This window comes from Sinohyriopsis cumingii, chromosome 2, assembly GCF_028554795.1.
Source record: "Sinohyriopsis cumingii isolate HCF-2022 chromosome 2, ASM2855479v2, whole genome shotgun sequence".
Classification (NCBI taxonomy): domain Eukaryota; kingdom Metazoa; phylum Mollusca; class Bivalvia; order Unionida; family Unionidae; genus Sinohyriopsis; species Sinohyriopsis cumingii.
In genome coordinates, this window is record NC_142962.1 from 60,082,317 (window position 1) to 60,096,923 (window position 14,607).

General features: G+C 38.2%; 1 protein-coding gene and 1 long non-coding RNA gene across 4 annotated transcripts in view; one reads left to right on the plus strand and one right to left on the minus strand.

The window, feature by feature from the left end:
* LOC149804994 (uncharacterized) overlaps positions 1–6,984 on the minus strand; it is a 21,382-nt gene extending 14,398 nt beyond the window's left edge. The window contains exons 1-2 of one of the 2 annotated variants that reach the window (XR_016417375.1): positions 4,333–6,984; positions 1,849–2,256 (exon numbers count right to left, since the gene is read on the minus strand). This is a non-coding gene — a long non-coding RNA (uncharacterized LOC149804994). Of the gene's footprint in view, positions 1–1,848; positions 2,257–4,332 lie in introns of those variants that run through there. The other variant, XR_016417376.1, reaches the window with a different exon arrangement.
* Positions 6,985–7,801: 817 nt separating this feature from the next.
* The window catches only part of LOC149804995 (acetyl-coenzyme A synthetase 2-like, mitochondrial), a 63,229-nt gene continuing 56,423 nt past the window's right edge, over positions 7,802–14,607 (plus strand). For both annotated transcript variants that reach the window (XM_089946346.1, XM_089946352.1), the window contains exons 1-2: positions 7,802–8,245; positions 8,970–9,066. In XM_089946346.1, the coding sequence (XP_089802472.1) occupies positions 7,885–8,245; positions 8,970–9,066 (458 nt within the window). In that variant the 5' untranslated portion in view covers positions 7,802–7,884. The remainder of the gene's footprint in view (positions 8,246–8,969; positions 9,067–14,607) is intronic.

Sequence of the window (14,607 nt, forward strand, 5' to 3'; positions counted from 1 at the left end):
GAGGCAGTCCTTTCCTTTTCTTTCCTTGGGGTTGTTTAGAAGAGGGATGTTTTCTGGAGGGTAACATCTTTGAGTCTTCAGCACCAGAAACACTGATACCCCTACTTGGTCACAGGCCTTTTTTATACTGGAACGCGTCGCCACTGATTGTCTTTACGTCGTATCAACTTGAGGACAGGCATGACACGTCGTGCAGGGGTACGCAACGGACTAAATCGAGCCAGTTCTTGCTTGGACAAATCCAGTAAACTTTGTAACATGCCCGATCTTTCTTGAACTTTGATTTTAGGAGAAGGTACTTTGTGAGCTAAATTGGAGGGCCCTGAGACTGGGGAAGTTCTTGGGGTCATTAACGGAGAAGTTCTTGGTGTGATCAACGTTTCCAAGTACTCTTCAGTTCTTGGTGGCATCAACGGAGAAGTAAATGAACCTGAGGCTACCGGAGACGCGGTCACCGCCGTTGCAGGTCGTGGTTTGCGAGTGTAAGGTTGCGTCCTGGCCGAAGTGCCTCTCTTGCGACTAGTTTTCTTCTGTGGACTTTTCTTTTTCTGGGGACTTTTTCTGTTTCTTTTTCTGGGGGCTTTTCTTTTTCCGGGGTGGTGACTGGTAAGAGGAGGGTCCCGCCACTGGAGAAGTTCTTGGAGACACGGGTCTCCTTGGGGACTCGGCCTTGGCACCGTGGCTCTTTTTCTTCTTCTTGGAGCTTCGTTTGACTTTTTTCTTGGGGAGAAGTTTGGGAGCTTCGTTTGACTTTTTTCTTGGGGAGAAGTTTGGGAGCATTAGGATCCCATCTTAAGAGAGAGCGAATGATAACCCCTCCTAAAGTACCGCTCCCTCCAGGTTTCAAAATGATTTGTTTTTTGGTTTGAGTGTCGATGCGGGGATCGGCCAGTTGGGTCAAAGCGACTTTGTTTCGATCAAAAAAACTTTTGCTTTGATGAGGAATCTGAATGATCCCTTGTAGTAATTGACGTGCTGTCACCGTGAATCATCGTAAGACTTCTTTGAGACTAGCTTCTAAGACACGAGGTCGTATTTGTGGATTCTTTTCTCGACTGATACCATACAAGGCACGAATCAATTTGACGGGAAGATGCGACTGAAGGGACGTCATGTTCAAACTGTGTGAGACAGACGAAAAGTGTCTGAGGTTTTTATAGATTTTTTTGTTGAGTGAAGTTAAGTCGAGGACGGAGACGTGTATAGGACAGGCCCTCCGTCTTGGCACCAGTGGTGAAACAAGTGGGTACGAAATCGCAAATCTCGAGGGCTTTTAAACAAGACCACGTAATGCGCATTGAGACTGATGGTGCGATGGGCTTCACTTTGTTGAAACAAATTTTGGGTGATGTAAACGACACTGGCATTACGGTGATGCCCTTTGCGCGTAAACCACAGTTTAATTTCTTCTTCGTCTTCTCCTAACATGTCGTCGGAAATGACCAAATGGGTTTGACGGGAGTCAGAGACGATGCCGTCGTCTTCTTTAGGAATGCCTTCCACAAACACGATGGAATCGCCTTGACTTTCTCGCAAGAGGCTGTACGCCGATTGCCACTCTTTGGAACACCACACGATGCGTTGAGGTGATCGATCGTTCAAATGATGCTTTTGTTCGATCAAACGTTTGACAAATTCGGTTTTGCCTGAACCGCTAGGTCCAGCGATGAGCATGTTAAAGGGATGGCGAAGATACAAAGCCTCCCAACTGGCACGATCTAAGTGTTCGTCGATGACTTTGACAGTGGAGGAAGAGGGAGCAGAGACAGCAGAGGTAGCCATAGTGTTAGGAATGTCACTTGTGACACGAAAACAAACAAGACAAGAATTTATATACTTTTTCCAGGACACGTTTACTGAATGTTTCAAATATGAACAACACGAACGACAAAAAATACATAAAAGCCAAATAGTTATGTACAGCAATAAAAAACACATGAAAACGATCAAAGTGGAATATAAACAAGTCTCTGTACAACATGTTTTGGGTAACCAATATGTCCTAGGGACAGTGTGTAATGTTCTTACAGTCTCTACATGAGGTATTGTCACACAAGTGTCCTCCCGGAATGACCTTTCAGGAATGTCCTAGACAGTCCTGTCCTGAAGCGAGTGGTTGTTCTCGGTGACGGGTTCTTCTGGCACTGTCACTAACACAGGCTGAAAAGTAACTTTTTTCCTTGAACAACTCTTGTGCATACTGGGCCACTTCTTGGGTCCAAGCCTCAAAACCCCCCTTTTTCCAGTCACGAACATCTGTCCAAAAAAAACAAAAAAAATCCCATGTTAAATTCCCCTTGTCCCTAGAATTGCTTTTTTCTCCCATGTTAAATTTCCCTTGTCCCTAGACTGACCCAAAATAAATTCCCATGTTAATTCCCATTGTCCCCAAAGGGACGGGCTAGTTTTCCCCATGTTAAATTTACATAGTCCCCAAAGGGACGGGACCTTGTTTATAATGGTAAGTCCCATTGTCCCTAATCCACCCCACTTAACTACTGACACTCCTAAGCTTCGTCGGGTTTTTTATTATATTAATAGCAAAAGTAAGACAACAAAAAGCAGTGTATCACCATTCTCATACATTTTTATACTGACAACTATCAAGAAAATGGCAAAACTTGTTAACACAGCCATTAAATTTACCTTTCTGCTGTACTTAATTGTGACAACTCTTAAACCGTTTGTGTATATATTCTCTTTTGTCAACTGTACAATATTCGTGAAATACGCATAAATGTTTATTTCCCTGTTTAGCTTAAAATGATGAGAAAAGAATGCCTTACAAATTATTGCCCATAACATTTACATATATCTATTGGTCAGTTGGAGTAACTTCCCTTCTAAGAGACATCCTAAGCTTCTTGACGTGTGTATTGTCCTCACATAGATGACGTGTCTTTCAGGGCAGTTATTATTTCAAAAAATTTCGTTTTTCCTGCTATCATGAACGCTTCGTAATTAAAATTTATATCACCTTTGCCGAATACAACTATTCCAAAACTTTTGTAAATGACAGGGTCCGATATTCATTTTCCGATTTTAAGTGGGATTCCGGTTTAAAATCAGATTATGCACTTCATACGCTATCATACACAAAAAGAATACGGGTGGTCTTTTCGAAATTAGGTGATTTATTTTAAATGATGATGTATTGAAATCCTTAACAAGAAGCTGAAGTTGGAAACTTATGTGATATCTAAATCCTAATTAAGGAGCAGAACAGAAGTAATCATTGAAGAAGTGTTTTGAAAACGCATAAAAACATTTAAGACAGCAAGTTTAAGAGACTTTTTAAAGAACCACACACAAAAATAACAAAAATAAACCATGTCTCTATACACATTCTGTCAACTTTAATTTCTTCATGTAGTTTAAAGCAGCATTTGATATCATATATAGCGTATTATCATACTAGTTTAATGTTCCGTAATGGGACGGGTATTAAAAAAAAGTAAAAAGAAATAAAATACAAAAATTAAGATGAGCGAGTTTAAAAGAAGGTTTGAACATAAAAATACAGAAGAAAGTATAAAAAAAAAGAATTTGAGATTCCGCCACGAGTTGTCTGGCAGCCGTGACATAGTAAGAAACGTGGGTGGTTATATATAAGATCCACAACAAGCGAATTAAGATGTCAACCGACGTTGAACTAAATATTGGGTAACATGACCTACTGGTTTTAGTCCATTACAAGCACAGCTCCACTCCTAAACCTTTGCTGCTTTATTTTGTCCGATTTGCTCAGATTGTCAAGTGACAAGGCGACGAATCGACAATATTGGGAAAAGGCGAAGACATGCCACGGCAACAAAGCGACTACCCGTAAAAAATGCCACAGCAACTCGCCAATATTAAGAGATACAAGGCAACAAAGTTATTGTTTTCGTATTTGCGCCCTGTTTTCTCAAGTTAGCATCTGGATTTTGTTGAGTTCTTACGTTGTTTATTCAACGGGTTGTCATCTTCGGAATGACATGTTTACTGCAAGTAATTTTTGATCGCCATTTGAAATCCACTTGTATGCTCCCTGTGTTCTCTCCTTTAGCCGGAGCAGCAAGAGAAATTAAATCTAACCATTTATAACTAACTATAGAGCATTATTCCTCATTCATAAAAAACTGTTCCAACATAAATGGCATTTGTTTAACAGCATGCAATTACATAACATATATCTTCATTGCATGCTAAATTAAAATCTAGCTTAAAACAATATGTTCTTTTTGAATGACGTAACTATATAGCGAGGTGCTGAAACATTAATCTTGGCTTACCATTGTCAATACGTGATCACAACTTTATGGACTGCTAGAAATGACCTGTCGATCTTACCTTTTAATGGATTATTCTTAAAGGCCGGGCCCCGAGTGGCCGAGTGGTCTAAAGCGCTCTCCGTTACGGATCACTGCCATCTCACCTCTGTCTGCGTGGGTTCAAGTCTCGGATTCGGCTAATGTGGGTATGTGAGAAAGCTTGCCAGTAACTTCTCGTGGGTCGGTGGTTCTTTCTGGTGTTTTCCCGGGTTCTTCCTCCACCATTAATGCTGGCTTCCATGTATAGCCTATCGTGTGCTGAAAAATGGCGTTAAACCCTACAACAACAACTTAAAGGCCTAGCCCATTTGAAAGATAGGCGTTTACGTATATGCATGATGTTTGCTTTACATGAATGAGTTATCTCGTGGACATCAGCATGCATGATGAATACCTCTAACTACAACTTTATACGGAGTGGACTAGACCCTAGCATCTACTTTAATTATCAATCAAACGGACAGAGCCATTAATTATTTTACACGTGTGACCCAAGATACGATTGACCATGAATGATTGACTACTCGGGTGTTGTTTAGTCACCGAGATCCGTCTGCATACCAAATATGAATCCGTTTCTTTTCGTAATAAACATGATCACCAACACATTCGAACAAATATTAAATAATAAATCGATGTTGTGGTCACGAAGCCAAAGCACGCACCAGATACATATTATCTGGGGATACCTAGACGTCAAGTTCGCACGAAAACACACTGCGCAAAATATAGAGTTTTGTTACGCTTGAACACCCCCCACCCCACCCCCAGTGATTATATTTGTGCAGTTATACTTGTTTTCATCACATAAAAAGTCTGACGTCTTGGCTGAACCCGGATATCATCATATATGTGTTTACCTACAGTCTTCAACACAACATTTCCAATAATGGTGTTATTATTGTGCGTATGACGTAACTTTTAAGTACACGATAAACTGACTATACATAGCGGACAGTATATATGGTGTTGGAAGAACCCCCTTCCATGACGTTCAACCATGTGCCGTTACAGTTTAGAAAGTTGGTTTGTTGCATAGGGTAGCGGATAGCGGGTAAGTTCAGCTAGTTCAGCGGGTAGCGGGTGACAAGTAAATTCAGCTAGTTCAGCGGGTAGCGGGTGGCCGGTAAGTCCAGCAAGTTCATAAACTATACCAATAAAACAATGCTTGGCGGGAGCGGGACTGACGGAATATAGACATAGACATGTAAAACATATACAACACCTAATCTATAAAATCGACTAAAAAATTTAGGCAAAGAGAATAAATATATTTTCGAGGCATATGAGTAGCCCTGAAAACGGTTTTTGTTTTTCTTCTTCTTGTTCTTTTAATTTCTTCTTTTTCTCCACCAACTTCTTTTTCTTTCTCCTACTTTTTTAACAAACCACAAATATGCTATCCAAGCGTATACGCTCGCACACAAACACACTACTATCCACAAAAATGTATGCGCACGCATAGAAACCCCCAAATCTACTATCCACACAAACGTACTCAACGCATACAAACACAATGTCTACTATCCACACAAACACACACTACTATCCACACAAACGTACGCGCACGCATACAAACCCCAAAATGTACAATCCACACGAACGTACACGAACGCATACAAACACTCTACTATCCACACAAACGCATACAAGAACCCGCTCTACTATCCACACAATCACGCATTCTACTATCCACACAAAGGTATGCGCACGCATACAGACCCCAAAATCTACTACCCACACAGACGTACGCGAACGCATACAAACACACAAATACACACACATATATATCAGCAAATGAGTGAGTGTTTATAGTCACACTACTCCTCACTCATACCAATTGGCAATTTGAATGGTCTCTTTTCTAGAGTAATGGGGTAGCCCTGAAAAGGGCTGTTTTTTTTGCGGACGGGGAGTTATGGCAATCTTGTATAGTCTAAGATAGCGTCCCCGTCTGGCGGCAGGCTTTTCCACAGGATATGGTCTGCTTCTTCGGAAAGAGAAGCAGAACTCTTTGTGTCTACACGGCATTCGACAAATCCACTGTCTGGTTTCTGCTGTTGTTGCTGCTGATCTCTCTGCTTCTGAAGCCTGTAGTTCTCCGTCCACTCTTCTTTCCCCTTCTTGGTTTCCTCTCTGAAGACCTCTTCTATCAGGTCTTTGGCTACTGTCAGCATCCCGACATTCTCTATCTCTTCAGGTCTGGGTATTCTGGCTTTGCCTGACACGATGCAAATGCACGTAGGCTTCGTTTAGTTTAGCTAGCTTAGAAGGCATCTTCACAGGTGAACAAGTCAACATCGGATGGTCAGACTGGATGGTCGGTAGGTCGTTTTAATTAGAGTCGTGTGCGCCCATGCGGCCATTTACGACTAGTTAATTTCCCGTTTGGGAATAATTGATTTTTTCGAGGGGGAAGGAATGGTGCCACTTCCCCCACACATTACTGCACTCATCTGAGTGCTGATTGATTAGCCGACATGTCGTGGGACAATAAGTCCCTTTTGACCTGTATGTAAGGCTATCTCGAGTGGAATAGGACCCAACACGCACTCGGGTTAAACACATGTCTGCGTTGGAAGGTATAACTACGGAATAAGACGTCGCACAGGATTGGGCATTGGTCTTATGACGTCACCTCGGTTCCGTGCGTACACGCTCATCGGGGCACCTGATTATAGAGTGGGAATCGGCCCACACACTCGTCTTTTTAATGTCCTAGCATGCAGGGAGGAGAGGGACTCGGAGAAGAGGTCCAAACGTCGCCGGAAGTACCTGAAACCCAAACTTAATATTACCAAATTTCAACCCAGTTACTTATATAATGGGTATTCCCTATTACCAATTCTGTGTTAGCCATAATCGCAATTGGAGTCTCGGATTTAAGTATTAAATTGTCCTATCTTAATTAATTCCAAATGCCCAAAATGTGCTTTAATACTTTCAATCAAAAGAAATTTAGGTCTTAGAGACCAAAGAAAATTTTTGAATGTCAAGTTAGGTATTGTGGTTTTGATTTTGAACGGTGGTCAAAGAATCATCTTAAGTATCAGTGTTATCAAGTCGAGATTTCAAGCCAAAATACCAAAGGCTCCTTTCAGGGCCAGTCATTTGCTTTCTTGCCTAAAAATTTTGTAGTCGGTTTTTATAGTTGTTTTTGTATGATAGATTGATGTTCATCAATCTATGTATGTGTCCTATGTCTATGTCTCTGTCTATAAAGAAGTCATATGTCCGACAAGCGTTGTTTATTGGTGTAGTTTATGAACTAGCTGAACTTAACGGCCACCCGCTACCGGCTGAACTAGCTGAACTTACCCGCTATCCTCTACAAAACCCAACTTTCCCATGTCGCTATACAGACTCAATATTCTCCATATTCAATTCTCCTTGACGCTAAACGTTCCAGGGAGTGCTAAAAAGTCTTGACGTTAAACGCTCCCGGGGTGTGTGTCTATAATGCATTTTCCCATTGACGCTAAAGTATCCCCCTATCACTACTATACGAGCGTATCGGTGATCTTGATGATTGTCAAAGGTAAAAGGTCATTCAAAGCGTTTAATAACAAACATGGCGGTGGCTGGGCGGTTACATGCGAAAGTTTTGAGTGTTCGAACAGGATTTTCGCTGAAATCGGCTTTGGGAGTCACATCTAAGCATGACAGAAAAATTGCACAAAAAAGATCAACATCTTGTTTTTCTACCTCTTCTCAAAATGTTTCAACAACGGCGATGGCAGAGTTTGAGAATGAGCCCAATATTCACACCCATGATGATCTCTATCGATTCAGTTTGCAGAACACAGACCGATTCTGGGGGACTCTTGCCAGATCCAGGTTGAATTGGTTTGAAGATTTCTCGAAAGTGAGTGACTGCGATATGAAAAAAGGCCACTTTCGCTGGTTTCTGGATGGGAAGTTAAACGTGGCAGGTAGGCTTATAGATAGTTTTAAGTCCTTATCTTTACAGGTCGAGGCACCTCATATTTTGTTAGTCTTTAATGTGGATATTATATCTCTGTTGTCCTGGTTTGGCCCAGGGTTGTGACCTTATCATCAGACATATTAGTCCTATAATGTACGACGCTTCCGCTGGTATTTATGTTTAGGTCGACCTAAACATAAATATAAGGGGAGATGTCTTACAGTATAGGACTACTGTACATATTTCTTGGTTCTAGTGTTGAGTGAGGTTTTTAAGGTTCGTCTAATGCTCCGGTCATTACACCATGTACCTTGACCTATTTACGTCAGATGAGCACAGCAGAAATTATTCATTTAAATGACTTATAATAAATTGCTGGTAGTACCAAGATTTCTTTAAGGAAATTGGTAATAGGTAAAACTTTTAAATAAACTGCCAAAAGAACAAGCAATTTAGTTGATGTTACTGTCTAAAACTTCACCAAAAATTGACAATGTCATATGACACTAATGCCCATCAACTGAACAGTTTTGCCCTTGGAAGTGACTTTGTCTTGCACAGTTTGACTAATTGCATCCAGATGCAGCTGATGGTCAAAGAAAAACACCGTTTATTAGCATGATGGATTGGCATTCATTACTTAGTCTTGAGTAGTGACTTTTGTTGTAGCAATGCTTGAAAAATTGAATATTGATTGTTTTTATTGGCAATATCTTTGTACATATTTTCAGTGAACTGTGTTCACAGACATGCAGAGAAAAATGGAGATAAAATTGCCCTTATTTGGGAGAAAGATGAACCAGGGACTCAGGAATATGTTACTTACAGGTATAGCCATGTCCAACATTTAAGTGACTATTGTTTTAATTGATGCAGTACAAGTAATCATGGCATTTATTTGTATTATGCAGACTTTGTTTTACTTTTTGGAGGGTGTTATACATATTAAGATGTATCTTGGAAAATATTTGTATTAAAGGGCATCAGATGTTACACTAAAGACAGGCATCAGCAACCTTTTATAACTGCTCTGCCAGGTCCACTCAGTTATAGATTGCTGCATGCCAAGTCATATTCATCCGTTTAATTTAATTATTATTTTTAGTACATGCAGTACAGAAACTATAACATATACCATATGTCTTTCCAAAATGTCTGGCATGCCACAAGTGGCATAGGTTGCCTATACCTGCTATATGATATTCAACATCACCTATGTATTTTTTTTGGGCCATAAGTTATCTAAGAATGATAGAAGCTAAAATCTTATTGACTGGAGATTGACTTTCTTGTAGACCTTTCCAGTGTCCACTAACAGTGAAACATATTCTTGTGGAGTGTTTTGAATTCCAACCAGTGAGACAGCAGTATTTTGATATGAACTCAAATACATAAGAAACTTATATGATGTACCACCAGTAAATCTCTTGGGCTTTTTGATGGAATGTGATTGATATAACACGTTTTGACTCAAGGTTTAGGGATTTTATATTTGCTATCTTTATTTTCTGTTTTATGTACATTTTATAGAATTGTAACATCATTACTTTTTTTCTCATAGTATTGCATGTTTACATTTATTTGGAAGATTTTTTTTCATGTTAAAGTTTATAATGAATTTCTTTATTGTTACATTTTCAAAACCTAACTTTAAATTGGCACTGTGTAGCTAGCATTGTGTTGATGTGCTGTTAAATGATAAATATAGTCATATGGCTTTTTCACTAGTGATGGGAATCGGTCAGAAATTCACAATCGATAATCGGTTCCACTTAACCAACTGATAATCAATTATAATCGGTTACTAAGAGCAAATTTTAATTTTTGTTTGTTATTCAGTTATATCTTTGATCAATAGTTCAAGATGTTAGTAAGTGTACAGGAGTAATCTCTTTTAATGACATATATACTTTAACCTCATAATAATATTACTTTTTTGTCTGTTGTGTTGTGTTATTTTTGTTCTACATCTTTGTTAAATGAACACAACTTTTTATGGCTGATAAGTCATATGCAACTGAAATACTGCTACAATCCCCCAAAATCCTTTCATTCATATGTGATGTGTCTATAATTTTAAGTGTAGAAGGACGTGGTTTTCTTGTTTGTCATTGTTTACAAATACTACAAATAATGTTGCATTTAAAACTGAAACAAATCAAAATGTGTTTAAATTTATTAACTCAACTATTTAACAACTTGGTCATGTAATAATGGCTATATGTTCCTAATTATGAAATTTTGCACCTATGAAATATCATATGGTTTTATATTTGTAGTTGTGAAGGGAATTAATAAATTTCAGGTCAGCTTTAGTGGCTGGGAGTTTTACTAACCTTTGTGCTTTGCATACAACTAAAAAGTAGTCTCCCTTTGTATACAACTAAAAAGTAATCTCCCTTTACACATAATTGATTATGGAGTTTCACAATCAATTATCTTATTGGTTCGCTCAACCAACTGATGATCAATTATAATTGATAATCGGAACAACACTATTTCTCACAGACATGATTTGGTCTAATATTCCATAGAATTATTGAATTCTAAAATTTGTAGCAATGTTATTTTTATGATGTATGAGGTGAATTTTGTAGGTATTGTAAACCCAGTAAAACCAAGAGGATGTCAGATGTGCATATTAACATTTTCAACGACCTAGCATGTAGTCAGCAAGTTAACATATACATGCAGGGCATTCTCTAAGTGGTGGCGGCTTTGTAATTTATCAGCCTAAATCTGTCAGAGCAAGTAGCTATCTATTGCGGCCTCCTGTGTCCCTGTTGGGGAAGAAGGAAAAGAACTCCCATTACTTTACAGTCTTCACCAGCTACTTTCAGATAAAGGGAATGCCCTGAAATGTGATAATCATGTTTGATCTAAATATAAATGTAATTATGCATACACTGGTATTGGTTTAGCAAAGTGAAAAGCAAAACATTTTCCATATTAAATGGCTTTGTTGTCCATACAATTAAAACATAATTATTCTTTTATTGCCCCGTTTTATTTTATACCAACTTAAAAAATTGGGACTCCCTGTGTATTATTTAAATTTTCAAGGCATCATCTTAGCATCTCCAACTTCACATTACTTTAGTTTAAGATGTTGAAAAAGTCCAATTGTTTATATGTAATAAACAAGAGGGCTGTATGTATTACATGTACTTTGCTAATAGCATGAAAAAATGTGACAGTGATTAATAACCCCATGCATTTGGTTGATTGGTGTTGGTTGTTGTTATTATTATTATTATTATTATTATTGACCGCTCTGGTGGCCTAGTGGTTAGAGTGTCCGCCTCGGATGCAGGAGGTCATTGGTTCTATTCCCGGTCGAGTCATACCAAAGACTTACAAAAATGGTACTAACAGCTGCCTCTCTTGGTGCTCAGCATTAAGAGGTTAGTGTTATGACTGGTCGGCCTGGTGTCAGGATAATGTGACTGGGTGGGACATCATGCTACATGTCCGCGGCATGATGACCCAGTGCTAGACATCACTTTAAACTGCCATACTGCAGACATCATAGTGATATGACTGACAAATTGTTAAAGCTACATTAAAAATCCAAATCACACACACACTTATTATTATTATTATTATTACCGTGGAACCTGTCTTGAAAGACCACCCTTTCTGCCAAAACATAATGGTCTGTCATGACAGATGGTTTCTCATAACAGGTCATAGCACTATATAATCAATAAATCTGTACATGGAGAATGTGGTCTCTCAAGACAGGTGGTTTCTCAAGACAGGTTTTACTGTATTATTAGTTTTGCTGTTTATTCAACAACTTGTGGTAATGTAATGTAAAAAAAAATTCTGTATTTAATGGTTTTATACTTTTTTCCCTTTATCTCTGTTCTTGCCTTTTGGGGAGAACAAAACACAATAGGCACTATAGAGCTGGGATCATGTTTGTGTCATTAAAGGTTCAGCTTCGTCAAATTTTAGGAAGTAAAGTTTGCTATAAAATATCATTCAAAGAATCTTATTAAACACATCCAATTGGTAATTTGGTTTAGTAAATGTAAAACAGCAATTTAAAAATGCTTTGAAATGGCAGCTGCATACCCCATGAGAGGAACAACTCAGTTTCAGTATAGGGGTCATTAGTGGTTAAAACCTGTCAGTAAATACATGTGAAATTTCAGTTAATGGGTCACAAAGAATAACCAGAAACAGGTTCTTTTGAATTCCTATTTATCAAGGCTTCTCCCATGAGTTGAATGTGTGTTGATCTCTGGGGTTGAACAATTGCCTAATCCAGATATTATTTTGAAAGCACGAACAGCTGTTTCTATTCCTAACTTGAGTCAGTCCTCATCAGGATGGATTGAAGTGACCAGGATGCAGTAATCTTGTGTGGGACATAAATTTTGGAAAGAATAAAGTATGTGCATGTGTTATGATTTTGTTGAATAGTGCACATGTAAAAATCTTGAAAATGTAATAATAATAATGATAATGATAATTGTTTCTAGTGCATAATATTTGTTCAAAATCCAATTTTAAAAGGTGAACCTGAGTATGTAGGTCAGTTATATACATTGTCCAGTTTTTCTTTTCCCATAGGTGGCTGTTGTTGACAGGTTTGACTATATATACATTAGAGAGAGAGAAAGAGTTTCTTATTCTTTTCTGTCAATAAACTAATTCTACAGAGATCATAATCAGTTATAAAATGTTCTCAGTTCCTTAACCTAGGTATTACACTATTTTAAATTGCATTTAATATGATTATGCAAAGGACAGCAAATATGATTTTGGAATACATGTATATAAAAAAGTAATTCTATAAATTCTATACTCTGAATACTGGTTCACATTGTCAAATGGAAATGGGAAATATCAGTGTACACAATTATATAAAACTGGTAATTCTTATAAAATCTTAAAGAGTAATCAGAATTCTATTAACAGGAATGGTGTTACACATACTGCATATATTTTATGGTGTGTTGTACATGTGTCTTAATTCTTGGATGTTCTTTAAAAAAAAGGTCATTGTTAAAAAGATAAAACATAATATTTTGCATTTCCAGATGTCTTACATGATTAGGTTGAAAACTGTACTGTTGATTCTTAATGCAAAGGTCTAATTACATTCAATGTAAATTTATGTGTATTGACATGATCAGTGTGCTGTATATTAATTAATGTCATCTTATGTATCCATTCTCTGTTATGTATTTCTGAACTGATGGAATGAAATCTTTTTTAAAGAGAGGGCATAGAAAGTCAGTAAGTCATACATACATGTATCTTACATAAAACACACACACACACACACAATTGTGTTACTACTTTTTCCAACCCAAAAATATTCAAAACCTCCATTTCTAATCAATATGTGTACAAATCAGTTTACTAGAGTAGATTTTAATATAAAATTACATGCCTTGTAAAATATACAAAGAAAAATGACAATTCTAATGCTGAGACCATCACAAGTTTTACACTGGAAATACTAGCACCTGCAAGAGAATTATTTAATGTTTTATAGTGGTTCAAAAAAGAGTTACTCCATGGTTTAGACATTGAACTCATAACTTATGACCAAAAGGGTGATGGTTCATTTCCCACCATTGGATCAATGTTGATATGGTCTTGGGCAAGACACTTTGTTTTAATTGATTTTGCATGATATAACCTTAAGAGTGTTTATGTTCCATAAAACAATCAGACCAAACTAAATCCTCAGTGATTTACATTTTCTGGGTTTTTTTTGAGGATGTATCTTTGTAGAGCTGAATTTAGTGGGAAGTGAGACATTGCTGTCACTATTTTAATGGCATTGTTAGCATTAACAGTTTGTTTAGGATCTGATTCGGGTGTTCCATTAGGATTTCCTAAACAAACTGTAAGATTTTTGTCACACTTGACATGAAACATTATGAAGATACAGTGGCATCACTTGGGTTGGTGTCACCCAGTGCGGTAGCTCATGGTGTCACCCCCATGGTCCTCCTTCCGTAACAGACCATACAGAATCCTTAGTAATGTCATTTTGGTGACACCCCCTCTGATGGTGTCACCCGGTGCAGTCTGCACCCCCTGCATTCCCTTGCGATGCCACTGTTGTGCCTGCTAGTCATGTATTTAACTATGATCGGTTATCCGCTTATGAAATCCGACTAGACCGAGCAGTGTGTGCTCTGTAAAATTTGCATTTTTTCATTTTGGTGTCACCCCTCTGAGATGGTGTCACCCGGTGCGGTCTGCACCCCCCGCACCCCCCTAGCGACGCCACTGTGAAGATATGACAACTCATTTTGCAACATGCTTGCTGGCTCCTTTGGCCCTTGGTCAAGGTCATAGTTGAAGTCTATTTTCATGAAAGTTTTGGTTGAAGTGTGTTTA